Raw genomic sequence first — 20144 nt, 5'->3', positions numbered from 1 at the left:
ACAAAAACATTGCATTTCTATATATTAACAATCTATCACCCAAAAACAATATTCAGAAAATAATCTCATTTATAACAGCATCAAAAAGAAAAAAATTCTTGGGAATAAATTTAACCAAGAACTTAAAATATCTGCACACTAAAAACTATAAAACATTGATAAAAGAAATTGAAGAAGCAAATAAACAGATGCCCATAGATCAGAAGAAAATATTGTCAAAATATCCATACAGCCTAAAACAATCTACAAATTCAATGCAATCTCTCAATATTCCAATAGCATTTTCCACATGAAAACATGAAAGTTCTAAGACTTCAATAGCTGAAGCAATCTTAAGCAAAAACAAAATTGGAAGTTTAACACTTTCTGATTTTAAATTGTGTTACAAAGCTTCAGCAATCAAAACATTATCATGCCGGCATAAAACACACACATACAGATGAATGGAACAGAACAGCAATACCAGAAATAAACCTACTCCTACATGACCAACTAATCCCAGGCAAAGGATACATCATGGGGACAGGATAACCTCTTCAATAAATGTTGTTGGTAAAACTAGATATACATATATACAAAAAAATAGATTTTTATCTTATACCATACACAAAAATGAACTTGAAGTGAATTAAAAACTTTAATTAAGGCCTGAAGCCATAAAATGCCTGGAAGAAATGATAGTGGAAATGATCCCTCATATTGTGCTTGGCAAGGCCAGGGATTTAGCTCAGTGGTTCTGGTGCCTGCCTTGCAAGTGCAAGGTCTCAAGTTTGATCCCTGGTACCAAAAACAAAAACAGAATATTGTGCTTGGCAGTAATTTTTTGGATATGACACAAAAAGCATGGGCAACAAAAGCAAAAGTAAACACGTTGCACTGCATCAAAATAAAAAGTTTCTGTACAGCCAAGAAAACAACTGAATGAAAAGGCAGCCCTCACAATGAGAGAGAAAATCACTGACAAATCATCTAGTATTCCGTAGGGATTAATATTCAAAAAACAGGAATTTAAGTCAATACAAGTCAACGGCCCCCAAAATATTTACAGATGAACAAAAACGAAACCTCATGAGAATGGCTTAATTAAAAATGGGCAAAGGACTTGAGAGACTGAGGCAAGAGGATTCTCATGAGTCCGAGGCCAACCTGGGTTACATAGTGAGTTCAAGGCCTGCCCGAAATACTAGACCCTGTCTAAAAGGGGGGGGGGGGGGGGAGCGCATGGTGGCAAACGCCTGTAATCGCGGCTCTCAGGAGGCTGAGGCAGTAGGATTGCTACAAGTTTGAGGCCAGCCTGGGCTACATAGTGAGTTTAAGGCCATTGAACTACAGAGTGAGACCTTGCCTCAAAATACATACATACATACATAAATATTTTTAAGAGGTGAGGGGTGGTCTAGGAGTTGGAGCATTTGCTTTCAGCCCAGGGGCTTCTTCACTGCTGTCTCCTCTTTCGCTACTGTGGCCTACCTCATGGACTGCGGGAGGAGGGGGAGGTCCCAGCTCTTCCTGGTCGGGTTGGGCACTGCCAGAAATCCCGCTTCCCGAAACCAGCTTAAGGAAAGACAACACGCCTCTCCCCGCCCTCTCCTCAGTCCACGTCTTCTCTTATCCCCCTAGTCTCCTTTTCTCGCCACCACTCCCAGCCCAAACCACATCACCTTTGGGTCCGAATGGCCACCCCGGCCCAGGACTAAGAGCGAGAGCGAGCTGCGCAAGCCTGCTGTTGGATCAAGAGCTCGGTCAGCTCCGCGGACCTGGCCGCGCCGGCTGCCCTCGCCATGAGCTGCCTCGGGAACTGGAGGACCGAAAGGCAGCGCGGGGAGAAGGCGCAGAGTAAGATCAGCAGAAAGATTGATGAGCAGCTGCAGAAGGACGAGCAGATCTACCTGGCCACGCACCGCCAGCTGCTTCTGGGTGCTAATAAATCTGGTAAAAGCACCATTTTCAAGCAGGAGAGGTTTTTGCATGGGAAGGAGTTTGATGGAGAAAATGAGAAGGCCACTGAAGTGCAGAACATCAAAAACAATCTGAAGGAAGCTATTGAAACCATCGTGGCCGAAATGAGCTGCCTGCTGCCCCCCGTGGAGCTGGCCAACCCAGAGAACCAGTGCAGAGTGGACTACGTTCTGAGCGCGAGGACCGTGCTCAACTTCAGTTTCCCACCCGAATTCTACAAGCACACCAAGGCGCTGTGGGAGGATGCAGGAGTTCATGCCTGCTACGAGCGCTCCAGCGAGTACCAGCTGATTGACTGCGCCAGGTACTTCCTGGACAAGGTTGATGTCATCAAGCAGCCCCATTGCGTGCCAAGCCACCAGGACCTCCTTCGCTGTTGTGTCCACACTCTTGGAATCTTTGAGACTAAGTTCCAAGTGGACAAAGTCAACTTCCACATGTTCGATGTGGTGGGTCTGTACTATTTCCGCCGTATATGGTGCGAGTACCTCAATAATGTGGCTGCCATCATCTTCGTGGTGGACAGCAGCAGCTACGAACTGAGCGACATGGAGACCAACATATTGCAAGAGACTCTGGACATCTTCAGATCCATGTGGTGCATGTGCCCTGGCTCCCTCTGCGTGCTTCTGTTCCTCAACAAACAAGATCTGCTCTCTGAGAAAATCCTTGCTGGGAAATCGAAGATTGAGGACCACTTTCCAGAATTTGCTCACTACGCTACTCCAGATGATGCTCCTTCTGAGCCTGGAGAAGACCCACGAGTAACCCGAGCCAACTACTTCATTCGCAATGAGTTTATGAGGATCAGCATTGCTTGTGGAAATAAGGACCACCACTGCTATCCTCAGTTCATTTGTGCTGTGGACGCTGAGAACATCCATTGTGTGTTCAGCCACTGCTGTGACATCCTCCAGTGCCTGCATCTTGGAGAGAGCTGCTCTAAGAAGGGAACCCCCAGCTTTAATTAAAGCTGTAAGTTCAATTGATTTAAAGGGATAGAAGAAATAAATATGTACAGTAAAATGGAGACAAGAGAAGCTATAATTTTTAAATTGTACTTTTAAGAAAAACAGCTCTTTGGTACACAAAAGATATTAAGGTCTTTCAAGAAACTCACTCTTTAAAAAAAATTCCTAAGTGTCTAAAAGACACAATAACCCTGAGGGTGTGCTTGTCATTTGTGAAAAGGGCCTTTTCTCCTATGACTAGGCCATCCCCTTTCACATGTGAGATGGGTCTTTTGCCTATAGAGAGGGCCATCACCTTTCCCCTGTAAATTGAATCCTCTCTTCCCATAGACGTACACTTCCCAAACCTCATAAATGTACCTAGCTCCAGGCCACAATGCACATCTTTTGCTTAAGGGCCTATTCTCTATTCTCTTTGAATGTGTGCTTGTAAACAAAACCACTGTGAAATAAACCTCTCTATGCCTCTTACTGATGTGTCTTGAAATCTTTTTCTGTCATCAAGCCTATAACTTATCTGCAGGTGTGCTAAGTTAAAGTACCCTATCTCAGCTTTAGGAGACCTCACCTGACCCCTTCTGGTGACACAAACAGTTAACTGCCCAGTATAGGGCATGATTAACAAAAAGCCTCCTCACCCCAGCCGCAAGTGATTTTGGGAAATCTCCTTTTCCTTTCAGCTTGCTCAGATGCCCCAAATTTAGAAAATTTAAGACAGCCTACAGGGGAAAAATAAGCCACAGAGGTTTCTTCTCACTTTCAGTAAATCAGCACGTAACAGGACTAAAGATATGAAACAAATGAAATAAATATTGTGTTGTTGTACAGCACCAAAAAATCAAAACTTAAATATGAGCAAAGAAAAAAATGGGCAAAGGGCCTAAAGAGGATAGGACCCTAAAGAATATATAAAAATAGACAATAAGTATGTGGCTATTATCAAAAGGTCAAAAGATAACAAGTACTCTCAAGGTTTGGGGGACAAAAGGAACCCTTACACATTGTAAAAGGGAAGGTAAATTGATGCAGTCCTTATGAAAAACTGTAGAGGCTTCTCAAAAAATTAAAATAGAGCTACCCTACCACCCAGAAATTCTATTTCTGGGTATGTATCCAAAGGAAATGCTTTTTATATAATATTTTCAGGCTCACCATGAACTCAACAATCTTCCTATCCCAGTCTCCCAAGTAGCTGGAATTATCTGCACCTAGTATATCAAAATGAAATGAAATCAGTATCCATGTTAGTCAGATATTAATTTCCCATCACTGAGACACAATACTTGACACCTATAACCTAAAGAAGATTCAATACACAATCAATAGGCTCCCTGATGGAAATCTCATGGCAAAAGGATATGGGAAAGCCTGGGGATTTAGCTCAGTGGTTCCACAGCCTGCCTTGAAAGCACAAGGTCCAGAGTTCGATCCCCGGTACCAAAAAAATAAAAAGGATATGGCAAAGCTGCTTAGTTCATAGTGGTCAGGAAGCAGAGGAGGGGAACAGTGACAAAGAGAAATGGATGACAGACTATATAAAGTACCCCAAACTATGCCTCTATGACTGACACTGACATACTCAGGTATGTGCTTTATTTTTTTTTCTTAAATTCTTTTATTGGTACATTTTAGGTATACAACACATTTACATTTCTCATTGGGAACTTGTACCTTTACATGATGCATCTTGGTTCTTATTTTTTCCCCATTCCTAGCCCCCCTTCACCCCCTCCACCCTTCCCTATTTACAAAGACTTTATTTCCATGTTTTCCATTTCTCAGCAGTTTTTCTTTCCCTTCTTTCCTTTCCCCTGCCCCTCCCATTACCCCTACCCCTTTGGACCTTTTCTTCCTATTTTACATTATCGATTATTCATTCTAATCATTGGTACATTTTAAGTATACAATATAATGACATTTATCATTGGAAATTTGCCCCTTTACATAATCTCTCTTGGCTCTTATTTTTCACACTTGCCCAGCCCTCCAACCCCTCCATTCCTCCCTATTTACAAAGATTTTGTACCTATTTTTCCATTTTCTCATATTAATTCCATTCCCTTCTTTCCTTTCCCCTACCCCTCCCATTTCCTTCCCCTTTGCCCCTTTTCTTCCTATTTCACATTACCTATTATATGTTTTAGTCCTCATTTACACTTTCAGTTTCTCACACCAGAGAAACTATTCGGTATTTATACATGTATGTCCTATTTATTTCACTTAAGAGTATTGCCTCAATGTGCATCCATTTAGCTATAAATGTCTCTAATTTCTCATTTTTTATGGCAGAGTAGTGCTCCATTTTGTAAAAAAAAAAACACGTTTTTTGCTGGCGGGGCTGTCGGGAAAGAGGAACCCTGCTCCACTGTTGGTGGGAGTGTAGACTGGTGCAAGCACTGTGGAAATCAGTATGGAGATACCTCAAAGAACTAGGACTGGAAGTCCCATTTGACCCCGCTATTCCACTGCTGGGGATCTTCCCCAAAGAATTAAAAGAATCATACCACAGTAATATATGTGCACCCATGTTCATAGCAGCGCAGTTTGCAATAGCTAAAACTTGGAAACAGCCCAAATGCCCATCAACTGGAGACTGGATAAAGAAAATGTGTTTTTTTAATAAAATGGAGTACTACTCAGCCATAAAAAATGAGAAATTAGAGACATTTATAGCTAAATGGATGCACATTGAGGCCATACTCTTAAGTGAAATAAATAGGACACACATGTGTAAATACCAAATAGTTTCTCTGGTGTGAGAAACTGAAAGTGTAAATAAGGACTAAATGTATAATAGGTAATGTGAAATAGGAAGAAAAGGGGCAAAGGGGAAGGAAGTGGGAGGGCTAGGGAAAGGATAGAAGGGAATGGGATTAATATGAGAAAATGGAAAAATAGGAACAAAATCTTTGTAAATAGGGAGGAATGGAGGGGTTGAAGGGAGGGCTGGGCAAGGGTGAAAAATAAGAACCAAGAGAGACTATGTAAAGGTGCAAATTTCCAATGATGAATGTCATTATATTGTATACCTAAAATGTGCCAATGATTAGAATGAATAACCGATAATGTAAAATAGGAAGAAAAGGTCCAAAGGGGTAGGGGTAGTGGGAGGGGCAGGGGAAAGGAAAGAAGGGAAAGAAAAAATACTGAGAAATGGAAAAAATGGAAATAAAGTCTTTGTAAATAGGGAAGGGTGGAGGGTGTGAAGGGAGGGCTAGGAATGGGGAAAAAATAAGAACCAAGATGCATTATATAAAGGTACAATTCCCAATGAGAAATGTAATTGTGTTGTATACCTACAGTGTACCAATAAAAGAATTTAATACAAAAAAAAAAAAAACTAAGTGGGCAGTGATCAGAATAATGGTCTTCATTGAAAATGTGGTCTGTGAAAGAGCTTTATAAGGGACTTTTTGGGGTGCTATAAATGTTCTATTTCCTGATTAAATGGTGTGTGTACATGTTTAAAGATTTAACATTAGATTTTACACTTAAAAAAAAAAAAACCAAAAAAACCCACATTTTCTTTATCCAGTCTCCAAGTGATGGGCATTTGGGCTGTTTCCAAGTTTTAGCTATCACAAACTGTGCTGCTATGAACATGGGCACACATATATCACTGTGGTATGATTCTTTTAATTCTATGGGGAAGATACCCAGCAGGGGAATAGCTGGGTCAAATGGGACTTCCAGTCCTAGTTCTTTGAGATATCTCCATACTGATTTCCACAGTGCTTGCACCAGTCTACACTCCCACCAGCAGTGGAGCAGGGTTTCTCTTTCCCCACAGCCCTGCCAGCATTTGTTATTGGTTGATTTCATGGTAGCAGCCATTCTTTCTGGAGTGAGGTGGAATCTCAGTGTTGTTTTCATTTGCATCTCTCGAATGACCAATGATGTTGAACATTTTTTCATGTATTTATTTGCTATTTCTAGTTCTTTGTCTGAGAAATGTCTGTTCATTTCAGATGCCCATTTTTGGATTGGGTCTTTAAATTTGGGAGGTTTGATATTTGTAAGTTCTTTATAGATTCGAGATAGTAGACCTTTTTCTGAGGAAAAGCAGGTGAAGATTTTTTCTAGGTGTGTGCTCTATTAATCTGCTAGGTGTTTCCTAATCCAATGAAGTTGACATATCAGGATTAATGGCCACAATTCATCTCATGTCAACTTCATATCCAAACACATCTCCTTAAACCATACTTAATCTCCAATTAAAGACAATAGGAAGTTCATAATCCCACCTAACATAATACAACTATTAGATGTACAACTAGAAATGCAATAATCCCTTCCCCAAAGTCTCAACAGTTCCAGCATTTTTCAGAAGTCCAAGTCCCTTCTGGGGCTCAAGGCAAACTCTTAGCTGTTGACCTCTGTAAAAATGAAAAACATAATCCAAGGTACAATTACACAGTATAAACATTCCCATTCCAAAAGAGAGGAATTGGGAGATAGAAAAGAATCAGACCAAAGCAAGACCAAAAGTTCCAGAGGGCTTGTGGCCTTGCTGGTTGCAGCTCATGTAACCTCTTTCTTGAAATGGCTCTATTTCCACAGCAGACATTCCACATTCATGGCCTCTCTAACCTCCACTGAGTCCTCCACTGCATCTTTCATTTCATTCCCTCACCTTCATGCACTGCTCTGTCAGGGGCTCCTTATCTGGCCTCCAAAATCTTCCTTTGAAATCTGGGTAGAAGCCTCCCTGACCCTACAACTCTTGCATTCTGCATCCCAGTAAAACCAGAATCCCATAAACAAGGCCAAGATCAGCTTCAACAGTAGTCAGGTCCCTTTAGACCATGGCTGCAGCATCCTATGAGTGTGTGGATGGCTGAGCACAGTGAAATGAATCCCAGGAAACCAATTCTCTAGAAGATCCTCCTGGAGTAGGCATTCCAGGGACTTACTTCTCAAATGAAAGGTTTACACTTTGCACCCTTGAGTATGCAATGGGTGGGGTATTGCTGATTCCTGAGATGTCATCATCATCTTTTTTCTTATCCCTGCACAAAATACTCACTTTCTTTAATGGTGCTAATGTCTAGTAGTCACACTTATTTTGGCCCAAATTTTACACGTGGTCCCTCCTGAGCCAAAGTTTAAATTTTTCAAATTTTTCTGTTCTGCCCTTTGCCCTTGATTCTTATAATAAATATGACTAAAAGCAGCCAGCAGTACCCATGCCACAGCCTGAATGTTGGCCTGTCTTGAAATTTCCTCTGCCAGATTAATTAGTTCATTTCCCTTAATTTCATTCTTCTGTAAATCTCAGGACATGGGTACAGTGTAGGCAAATATTCTGCCACAGCTTAACACACATGGTTTCTAGCCCAAGTGTCAATGGCGTCCTTGTTCCCAACTAAAACCTCCTGAGTCTAGCTTCTACTGTTCACCTTCCGGTCAGCATTTTGGTCTTCTGAGCTCTGACTGCAGTCACTCATTGGGTCCCATATTACTGCATTCTAAGGCTTCTCCAGATTCTATCTCCAAACCTTTCCAAATTCCCCTAGAAAACCACTTCCAAAAGCTTCTAGCCCACATGTTTATGTATAGTCACAGCAACAACTCCACTTCTCTGGTACTAAAATTTATGTTAGTCACTTTCTCATTGCCAAAGCAAAATACTCAGCACCCACAACTTAAAGAAGAGGTTCATTTTGGCTCATGTTTTCAGTCCATGGCCAACCTACTCCAAGGCAGAAATAGCATGGTAGAAGACCCTAGGTGGAGAAAAATTGCTCACAGCATGGTGGCCAGAAAGTTGAGAAAGAAAGGAGGAACTGACAAGGGAGATAAACCCTTCCAGGTCATGACCATGGTGACCCACCTCTTCTAACCAAGCCCTATCTCCCAACCTCATACTCAGCTGCTAAAGTCACTATGAACCCACTAATGAGTACAGTGCCCTTATGATTCAACTACCCTCCCAAACCCTTCCTCTAAATGCATGAAAGATTGGGGGAACATCCTAGATCTAAACCACAGCAAAGCTAGGTGTGGTGGTGCACACCTGTAATCTCAGCACTTGGGAGGCTGAGGCAGGAGCACTGCCAGAAGTTCAAGGCCAGCATGAACTACATAGTAAGTTCAAGGCAAGTCTGAACTACATAGCAAGACCCTGTCTCAAAACAAAACAAAAACATAGCAAATTCTTAACACAAATTACATGAAAGATGTAGGTAACATGACAAGACTAAGGAACTTGAAACAGATATCTGCAACTCTCCCCTAAAAATTCATCTCTGGAAGGTATTAAAGGTAAATTCTCCAAACCACTAAATAATAGTCCAATTTTTAGAAGGCATTTCATATAATCAAGAGAGAAAGCTATCCAACTAATTCCAGCAGGGCAATATAACCTTATACCAAAACTGACAAAGACAGTACAAGTAAGAAAAATTTTAATCAATCTCACTTTGAATAAAATATTCAAAGAGCCTGAATTAAATATTGCCAAACTAAAACTATCAGAACTTTTAAGAAAACCTACTCCAACCAGCTAGTGTAGATTTATGCTGCATGTAAGATGAAAATCAGATCTGGGCTGGTTCTTGAACCTGCTGACAACCATCACTGTCATTTGCCCTCTTCTTCATGGCACCCTAAAAGGGAAGATCCCCCTATTGTCTTCCTAGTTATTACCAATCAGCTGAGAGTTCTCGGTCAATTTGGATAAAAATTACAAGTTGGAAAGTGCTGCTCCCTTGATATTAGCAGCTCCAGGCTTTTAGTACCAGTGACTCTCGACATTTAGAGTTATATCTCTGAGCTTTGAATGCCAGAGCCTCTTAGCTCTTAATGTTATAACTCTTAGTGTTACAGTTCCTGGCAGCTCTCAGCCACCTCTGTATGCTCCTCAGCAGCAAAGACTTATAGCCCCATTAGTGGCTTTCTGAAACATTTCCTGCAGCTTCTGGTGCTTTTTTTGAACTCTTCCACAGGATTCCACTGGTTTCCACAGGTCTCTGCATTCTTTACTTGCCTCTACCATTCTTAGTTCTTTGCTGCTCTGCTCCTCTCAGGAGCTCTTCAGAGCTTATCATCAGACCTTGGTGTTACCAGGTCTTTCTTAGTGCAACTCACTCAACCCACTTAACCTGGAATAAGAATCATAAGACAATAGGACCACCTGGGCAAGACTTTTACTGGGACCTGTGGTGCAGCACAGGGGGTTAGTACACTTGAGGGACTCCAAGACTCACCCCAAGAGTGTGAGGGAATGCAGAGCACACACGAGCAGACTCTTGAATTTTGCTACCTATTTGGGGACTTTTAAAAGAGTGCTGGAAGGCATGGTGTCATCTGGAGGCTACAGGACAGTCGTCTGGAGTGGCTCCAGGGCAGACTCATATGGGAAAGGAAATGTTGAGCTTACTACAGCCAAGGCAAATATATCTTAGACTGGCCCAGGGACATCTAGGACAGGCTCAGCTGTCATGGTGACAGCTTTACAAACTGCAGAAGTGGCTCCTTGATTGACAACTTTCACCATTTCCTCAGTGATGGTTGGGCTGAAGTCCTAACTGCCAGCACTTTCAAGGAGTTTCCAGGAGGAGCAGCAGTGTTGATTGTGGCCCACTGAACTTGGGGATTTCAAAGATAATGGCCAAGGGCCCTGGTATCTCCCTGATCTTTAACAGGGCGGGCACATGTGGTCCTCTACTGCTCTTCAGAGAGATGGCAGCAGTGGCCTGGATTAGTGGAGGGGTGTCATGGTTGTTGGTTGAGCTAAGGCTCTTGTCAGGACTGCAGGGGTGATCTGTGGCCTAAAGGTCAGTTACCAGGCGAAACAGAGTTGTGGGAAGAGCTGCAGTTAGTCACCCTGGGCCTCATTTGGGGCAATGAGTAGGAAGGGAGTGCTGATTCAGTGAGATCATGCTCCTATGACTATCAGATGGAAAGAGAAAGCTTAGACCTCATTCCTTCTCTCACACTATCACCGAATAGTATTTACTCCAGGAATGTAAAATAACATTGAAAAATTTATTAAGTTGAAGTTGTTGAGTATTTTGTCTCAGCAACAGGAAAGTGACTAAATAGAACCTCTCTGAAAAACTGACAGAAGCTGAAGACTTGAGAAATGAGGATTCTTTGATTGTGACCCACAGGCACCAACTCTGATAAATTTAGGTTTAAAAAAGGAAATTTACTTGAAGGATATGGAGACACTAGGGATTAGAAGAGTACTTGAAGTACAGTCTTGCAAAGTTCACAAGCCAGTATCTCTAACTAGCCCACCTTATCGATATTCTCATCCTGTCAGTACCACTCCAGCCGTTTTCATCACTTTGCTCACAATTCAAATTCTTAGAAGGAGGCTTCCACTGATCTACCATATAACCCATGCCCATTCCTTGACCAGAGTACCTTAAGTAACTATAATGTCAGACCATACACCAAAGGAAAGAAGTAATGAAATTGGAATTATGTTACCAAAAGAAGATAGAAAAAGTATTGAATAAGATTGAACAGCATGTTCAAAGGCCCTAAGATTGGTATGAAGTTAGCATACTTGAAGATAAGAAAGAAATCCAATGGAGCTAGAATGTGAAGAAGGAAGAAGAGAATATAGAAGATGAGGCTGAAGTTGAGCATTGCTATTCAAAATGTGGTCTATGACTTGACTGCATCTGCCAAATCTGAGAGCTTGTGAGAAATTCATATTCTTGGCCCAAGAAAAGAATCAGATTTTCTGGGAGTTGGGTACAGGAATATGTACTTTAATGAGTTCTCCAGGTGATTTTTAAACATTCTTATGTTTGTGAATTGCTAGTGTAGGGTCTTAAATCAGTAAAAGTTTAGGTTGTGAAGAGCAATTAGGAATTTCAAACATGTGAGTTACATAATTAATTCCATTTTAAGAGATCTACCCTTTCAACTGAGTAGAAAATAGATTGAAAAAAAGAGACATAAGTGAAAATAAGGAGATTGATTAGGTGATTGTTGCAACAATTCAAGATGAAAATATTGACCCAGATCAAAGTGATGCCTGTAGCAGTGGAATGAAATGGACCGAGTTAAGATATTTGGGAGTTCAAATTATAAGAATTTGTTGACAGAAGTCAAACAATCTGAAGAATTAAGGGTGACTCTCAGGTTTCTGGCTTGAGCAGCTAAGTGATTTTCAGTACCATTTAGGAGACAGAGAGAACTTAATAATGAAAGAAGAGAAACTTGGAAAGGAAAATATACAATTCCACTTTTATGTAGGTTAAGATTGAGCTGGCTGGGGATTTAGTTCAGTGGTTCTGCTGGCTGCCTCACAAGTGCAAGGTCCCGAGTTCAATCCCTGGTACAAAAAAAAAGATTGAGCTATCCAATGGGAGATATAAATTTAGTCATCTTCATTGTAAACAAAAATAGCATTAAATATACGGGAAGATGTGAGATCACTTACAGGTAGCTTCCTTTGCAGTACTTTAATAAAAATATTAATAGTTTAAACTAAAATATATTTACAGCAACTCTGAAAAAAGAGATTGAAGAGAATAATAGAAAATGGAAAGACAATCCCCTGTTCCTGGGTAGGATGAACCAATATAGTGAAAATGGCCATACTTCCAAAACTGCTATACAAATTCAATCCTATCCCAATTGAAATCCAGGAGCATATTTCACAAAACTAGTGAAGACAATCCAAAAGTTCATTTGGAACCAGAAGAGACCTAGAATAGCAAAAGCAATTCTAGGCAACAGAGGCATGGCAGGGGGTATCAATTCCCAACTTGAAACTGTACTACAAAGCTACTGTGATAAAAACAGCATGGTACTGGCAAAGAAACAGATCTGAGGATCAGGGGAATAGATTAGAAGATGAAGAAACAACTCCAGAAATACTCAGCTACCTCATCTTTGACAAAGAAGCCAACCATCCTCACTGGAGCAAAGATAGCCTCTTTAATAAATGGTGTTGGAAAAACTGGATTTCAACTTGCCAAAAATTAAAACTAGACCCCTTTCACCTTGCACTAAACTAAAATCCAAGTGGATTAAAGATCTAAATATTAAAACAGAAACACTAAACTTGCGGGAAGACAAGTTAGGTACAACTCTCAGAGACATTGGCATAGGAAAGGACTTTATGAACAAATCCTCAGTAGCACAGGAGCTAGCATAAAGAATCAACATAAAAGTGGACTTATATCTCATCTTATTAAAAAACTTCTGCACTGCAAGAGAAACTACCAACAGAGCTAACAGACAACCTACAATGTGGAAAAAATTTTTGCTAGCTGTTCCACAGACAAAGGTCTACTATCTAGAACATATAAAGAACTCAAAAAAATCAGATCCCCCAAATATAAAAACCCAATTCAAAAATGGGCATCTGAAATGAACAGACATTTCTCAGAAAAAGAAATAAAAGCAGCAAATAAATATTTTTTAAAATGTTCAACAACACTGGTCATTCAAGAGATGCAGATGAAAACAACGCTGAGATTCCACCTCACCCCAGAAAGAATAGCTGCTATCATGAAATCAACCAATAACAAATGCTGGCGGGGTTGTGCGGAGAATGGACTCCTTCTTCACTGTTTATGGGAGTGCAGACTGGTGCAACCACTGTGGAAATCAGTATGGAGATACCTCAAACAACTAGGATTGGAAGTCCCATTCGACCCAGCTAGTCCTCTACTGGGTATCTTCCCAAAAGAATTAAAAGAATCATACTACAGCGATATATGTGTTCCCATGTTTGTAGCGGCACAGTTTGTAATAGCTAAAACTTGGAAACAGCCCAATTGCCTATCAACTGGAGACTGGATAAAGAAGATGTTGATTTTTTTTATAAAATGGAGCACTACTCGGCCATAAAGAAGGAGAAACTAAGGCTGGGGATTTAGCTCAGTGGTTCCGCCACCTGCCTCGTAAGCACAAGGTCCCGAGTTTGATCCCCAGTAACAAACAAAAAAAAAAAGAGAGAAACTAGAGACATTTGTAGTTAAGTGGATGCACATTGAGGCAATACTCTTGAGTGAAATAAATAGGACACACATGTGTAAATACCAAATAGTTTCTCTGGTGTGAAAAACTAAAAGTGTAAATAAGAATCAAAATGTATAATTGATATTGTGAAATAGGAAGAAAATGTTTAAAGGAATAGGGGAAATAGAAGGGGAAGGGGAAGGGGAAGGGGAAAGGAAAGAAGGGAAAAGAGAATATATGAGAAAAGGAAAAACATGGAAACAAAGTCTTTGTAAATAGGGAAGGGTGGAGGGGTTGAAGGGAGGGCAGGGGAATGGGGAAAAAATAAGAACCAAGATATGTCATGTAATGGTACAAGATCCCAATGACGAATGTAACAGTATTGTATACCTAAAATGTATCAATAAATGGAAAAAAATATATATTCACAGCAAGACTTTAGTGTAAATCAGGCAGGTAGCCACCTATTTACCATATTTTGACAGTTTTTAGCTCTTGCTCCCCATTTTTTCACAGGGAATACTTACAGTGGAATTTGAAATTCCTATATCAGCTGGGGATTTAGCTCAGTGGTGCTGCGCCTGCCTCACAAGTACAAGATTCTGAGTTTGATCCCTGGTACCAAAAGAAAAAGAAAGAAGGCAGCTATCAAGAGACCTCAATTGGGAGCCATTGACACTTCGTATTCGATTGACCCCAACCTTTTGTAGACTGCAAGATCAAATACATTGTTCAAGCAGAAAAGGAAAATCCACAGAATACGGAACACTGAACAGAAAAGATGAGAACACAGAAGATCTGAGAAGGCATTGTCCTAATCTTCAGAGATCTGATGAAAATGTTGCTCTACAACTTAGACATAAGAAAGGGGTAAGACAATCACAAGGGCACCAGAAGGGAAGAGACCACTAAGAATGATATGTTTCATTTTACTAAATGGGACAATGGTTAAAGATAGAATTTAGTTTTCAAGTTCTTTATTGATATGAAACATTCCAATTAACACAATATTTTCTATTTCAATTGGTCTATTTATTCTATTTCAGTTGACAATAACCTGTATTTTAAAACTGCTATTTTCCCCAATACTGCTTGTTTTTCTAATTGTAGATTTCTTTCCTGTTCACTGTTTATTTCCTGTATCAAGCATCAGCTTATTCCAACTATCAATTGCAAAATTACACTTCCTTGAAAGAGTCTTTTTATCTGGCATGAGCTCTATTGTCTGGAAATTCTCCCAGTTTCCATCCTGATTATAATTGAGTCTTGTCAATTGTTCATTTCCAAAAATAAAGAGAGCAGAGAAATGTTTAATTGCATTTTTTATATGTTCAGATGATCAAATTAAAGACATTAAATGTGTTAGATAGTAGGAATAACAATAAAATAATGGAAAGTATATACATTGAGAACTGCTAGAGTTGATTGCTATTTTTGGCCTTTACTATGCTTACTTAGCTTTTCTTCTCTGTCTTACGTCTCCAACTGCTTCTTCATAATGATTCTACTTTTCATTCATCTATGCATGACTGTCCTCCCTAAATTGTGCCCTTCTCTCTCCAACACATAAAATTGCTTGTCTTGTATGGCCAATGCTCAGTATCCAGCTGACTATCATTTAGAAAACTTAATAAACACATCCAAGAATATCAGCCTTGTTAAAGGCATATATTTCATAGAGTAACTTCAGAAATCACAATACCTTCAATGAAAATGAAAGTCTGGAAACTGAAATAAATGAGCAGAAAAATTTGTCAGTCAAGAGAAGTCTTTCTGGTATTCCTAAACTATGACATCACATATACCAGTGCTTCTCACACTTTATTATAGACAGGAACAATAATCTCCATATAGCTTCTAGGTTCCTTGCTAGTCAAAGCATATCATCAAGGAGTTTGTTAGAACTGAAAAATCTCAGATACCTGTGTAAAACTACTTAATCAGATGTCACATATTAAAAGGATCATCAAGTGATTTAAATCCATCTTATGACAAATTTTTTTAAGTGTGATAATAAAAATACAATTATACATTTTTTAAAAGATGCTTTCAATTCTTTCCCATTATAATACCATTGACTTTTTTATCTAAAGAATGTATTTAAATTCTAAGTTTCCTTTAAGAATACAGACATTTTTATTATGAAAGCTAGTACATCTAAGATAAATATTATTGTAAAGGACTGCAAATCATGAGGCATTTCTTGATAACACTCTGCCATGTGATATAAAATTATTATTATTTTGTATTTATCACATTATTCCATGTGACATATAACATAAATCAGAAAATATGTTTAAATTAATTTAAGCTTGTAATTATTTCAGAGCTTTTTAAAGGAAATGAAAGGGTTAAACTATAGTAGGGAGAATGCCATACTTAAGTAAAGAAATAAGAATCAGATAAATTATTTCCATTTTTGAAAGCTGGTAGAGATAAGAGAGCTAAAATATTAGTCACTGGTTGTAGCATCTAGGTCTTTCTTGAGGTCCTCCAGATCTTCTTGTAACATTATTGTTGTCTTTGTTTCTCCATTCATGTGTACCATCTTCCTATATCTTTTTTTTCTTGCATTTAATCTAATTCTATTTTTTTTAATCTTTTAAAATACAGTTTAATTCATCATGTTTTCTTGTTTGAATTCAGAATTATTTATTTATTGGCCACTGAGAAGTTTATCACTTGAAGTAATAAAAGTATCCGAATAAGGGGCCCAGGATTTAGCTCAGTGGTGCCACTGCCCACTTCGCAAGCGCAAGGTCCTGAGTTTGATCTCAGTACCAAAAAAAAAAGTATCTGAATAAATGTTAGAAGACTAATGTTTTTATGGTTCTATTTCTATATTTAAATCTTTGACACATTTTTAATTTCTCCTAATGTAAGATAAAAAATATGGGTCCACTTTTTTTTTTCAAGGTGACTGCTTGGGTAATCCAACACTATTATTTGAATAATATTTTATTTCTCATTGATACAAGATACCTTTTTTTTTTTTTAGCCAGCACTCTAGTTCAGGCTGGCCTTGAACTCACTATGTAGCCTAGGCTGGCCTTGAACTTGAAGAAATCCTCCTGCCTCAGCCTCCAGAGTGCTGGGATTATAGGCATGCACCACCATGCCCAGCTCATGATGCTACTTTTATCATATACTAAATTCTTGTATATATTTGAGTACATTTCTAAGCTTTGTATTTTTACATTTATTTTTCTGACTCTTAGTGTGCCAGTACTATATTTTAAAAATTGTTGTAGCCTTATATTCTGACATCATTTACCTCATTTCTTTTCCAGAGTTTTTTGAACTATCCTTGTTTGTATATTTTTCTACATGAATTTTAGAACCATCTTGCCTTGTTTTTTAAAAAAATCCTGTTTGTATTTTTTAAGGTAATATTAATTTGTATTAACCTAGGAAGAATTGATGACTTTAATGACTTTGGGCATTTCTTCCAAGGTTTTGATATGCCAGTTTTTTTGTGGTTTTTTTTAGTATATGTGCTGCCAAAGCGAGCACAATGCCAGGTTTGTTTTTGTGTTGTTTGTTTGTTTACTTTTTGTTTGTTTGAAGGTTTTTCAGGTTTTTTTGAGACAGGGTTTCATTATGTAGTTTAGGTCAGACTTGAACTCACTATATAGATCAGGATGGCCTCGAACTCATGGCATTCCTCCTGCCTCAGCCTCCCAAGTGCTGGGATTACAGGTATGTTCCACCATACCTGGCTTGATATGCCAGTTTTTTTGTTCCAGTTTTTTTTTTATTGGCAAAGAAATATGAATCAAATAAATGATTTCCATCTTTGAAAGCTAGAAGAGATCAGAGAACCAAAATATTAGTGACTGACTGTAGCCTCCAGATCTTTCATATTCTTATATAGCTCTTATATGTGTCTTAAGTTTATTCCTACCATCTTTTTTCTTTATAAATGCAATATTTTCTTTTTTTTTAATTAAGCTGCTAATTTCCTATTTTAATTGTTTGTGTTTGTTTATTTATTTATTTTGATGTTTTGAGACACAGTTTCGCTTTGTAGTTCAGGCTGGCCTGGACTCACTATGCAGCCCAGGGTAACCATGAACTCACAGCAATCCTTCTGTCTCAGCCTCCCAAGTACTGGGATTTCAGGTATGCACCACTATGCCTGACCTATAAATGTAGTATTTTCTTTCATTGTCTTTTATAACTATTTCTTAAAACTTTCTATACAGTCACCTAATTAAATTATTTCATTATTTATAGTTGGAAAAACTTCATTGTCATGATTTTTTTATCATCATGTCTTCTATGATAAGGATAATTTTACTTACTCTTCCAACTTTTATCCCTCTTGTAAAATAATTTTGGCAAGTATCTTGAGAACAACACTAAGAAACTGCTATATTGCTGTGATAATGGAAATCCTTTTCTTGTCCCAACAGAAGTTGAATCTTGATGAATGAGTATGATTTAAAACTCTTGATTTTAAGTAACAGTAGCCAACTATGGCATGCTTAAGGAAAATTAAACTAATTTATCAAATAGAGATAGAATTCCTCTCAAAAAATAAAGAGCAATAGAAACCATGGGGCATTCTGTCTTTGTTCCTCGTCTTTTTTTTTTTTTTCAATTAGATTTTGCTGCCACTTAGTCATATTGGGGAAAGAAGATGTTTCAATCACAGTCCCTAAGTTGAACCCACAAAGTTATATAGTCTTTCAGTCCAAAAAGGAAGGATTTTGATTGCTTAGTTCTTTGAGCAGAACAATTACTCCAAAAGGCAATTCTACAATAGTATACAAAAATACACATGTATAGCTGGGGATATAGCTCAGCAGTAGAACAGTTACCTAGCATGCACGAGGCCCTGGGTCCAATCTCAGCACAGAAAAAACAAAAACAAAAACACCACATATATAAATAAACATGCAGTTCAGGAAGCCACAAATCACTTAGTTGTAGTTTCTTAAAGCATATAAGCTTCTTTAAGATAGGGTGTCTTACATGAAGTTATCTGGTGGCAGAACCTGAGACAGGGATTTGGATGCGTGTCAGTGTTCTTTAGGAACAACTAGAAAGGCAGACAAGTAAGTAGCATTAGGAAGAAAAAAGAGCTGACCAAAGATGTAGGTGAAGTCCAGCCATAGCTGGATGTATGGGGATCCGATCCTGAGCTGTTCCAACTTTGGTAGTCATTTAGCACTCAGTCAGAAAGAAGGGCACCTAACTTTCCTGGCAAGGTGCCTCCCATTAACTGAGGTCAAAGTTTTTGAAAATACAATGCAAGTATGAGTCTTCAGCAGTTAATAACTACAACAGCTGCAGAAGGTAGGTAAGAAGACGTGTTGGTAAAGCACCAAAACATCGACTACACCCCACATACTATGCTTTCTGTCAAAATGGGGAAAGCATAAGAAGTTATCATTATGTTGCAATACATTTGAAAATATGAGACAAAGAAAAGTTGGCTTTGTAAAGAATTATTTTAACCCTTTTATGCTTATCATTTTTTGTGTGTGTGTGTGTGTGTGTGTGTGTGTGTGTGTGTGTGAGACAGGGACTCACTATGTAGCTCAGGCTGGCCTCAAACTCATGACAATCCTCCTGCCTCAGCCTCTCAAGTGCTGGGATTACAGGCATGCACCACCATGCCTGGCTTATGCTTACCTTATTCTCAAATTTTTTACTGTTGAAATTCAGGCTGGGGATGAGAAGAGAGTCAGCCAACCAGTTATCATTTACTGACCATCTTTCATGTATCTCACATTGTGCTAAATGCTGTTCAGGATAAAAATAAAAGTAAACAACTCATTATAACCAATATGCACTAATTTTTAAAAGTTTTTTTAAATGAAAGGAAATGTAGGATGATGGTTCTGTACTAGATCAGGATGTATTTCAGGAAGAATGCAAGATTTTCATATATGAAAAGATAATCCAACATAACACATTAAACTAGGTATAGCACATTGAGAATTTCAGAGGAGAATCTTTTAAGTTCCACTAAAGTGCTTGCTCTATAAGCTTGAGTAACAGTCCTCAATATTGTCACTTACATATTGACGAGGGGTTGAAATATTATCCACCAACACCAAACAGGTAAACTTTTCTAAGTAAATATATATATTGTGTTGCTATACAGGAGATTCCATTACAAAGGGATGAGAAGGGAAAACCATAGAGTGGACCCTTGACTTATGAATTCAATTTGTTTGCGGGGGCTGGTTATAACTCAAGTTGGTCAGACTCCTCTACACAACCTTCAAAGTTTCTCTCCTGAATAGTCTTAGGCCACATTTTCTTACAGGC

At 38.8% G+C, this 20144-nt stretch overlaps 1 protein-coding gene across 1 annotated transcript; it reads left to right on the top strand.

Annotated features, from left to right (window-relative positions):
* The first annotated feature begins 1261 nt into the window (after window positions 1-1261).
* LOC101705689 (guanine nucleotide-binding protein G(s) subunit alpha) lies at window positions 1262-3600 on the top strand. Its single transcript, XM_004835159.3, has one exon. It carries the CDS (start codon window positions 1782-1784, stop codon window positions 2928-2930), a length of 1149 nt encoding a protein of 382 aa, XP_004835216.2. The 5' UTR covers window positions 1262-1781; the 3' UTR covers window positions 2931-3600.
* Window positions 3601-20144: the final 16544 nt, after the last annotated feature.

The sequence above is a fragment of the Heterocephalus glaber genome, unplaced genomic scaffold, assembly GCF_053883595.1.
Source record: "Heterocephalus glaber isolate CG9 unplaced genomic scaffold, H.glaber_assembly_v1.0 deba00001504, whole genome shotgun sequence".
Lineage (NCBI taxonomy): Eukaryota > Metazoa > Chordata > Mammalia > Rodentia > Bathyergidae > Heterocephalus > Heterocephalus glaber.
This window is presented reverse-complemented; position numbering and strand designations above follow the sequence as displayed.

Excerpts from the sequence above, each read along its gene's own strand:
- LOC101705689 (XM_004835159.3), top strand. The coding sequence starts at position 1,782 with ATGAGCTGCCTCGGGAACTGGAGGACCGAAAGGCAGCGCGGGGAGAAG.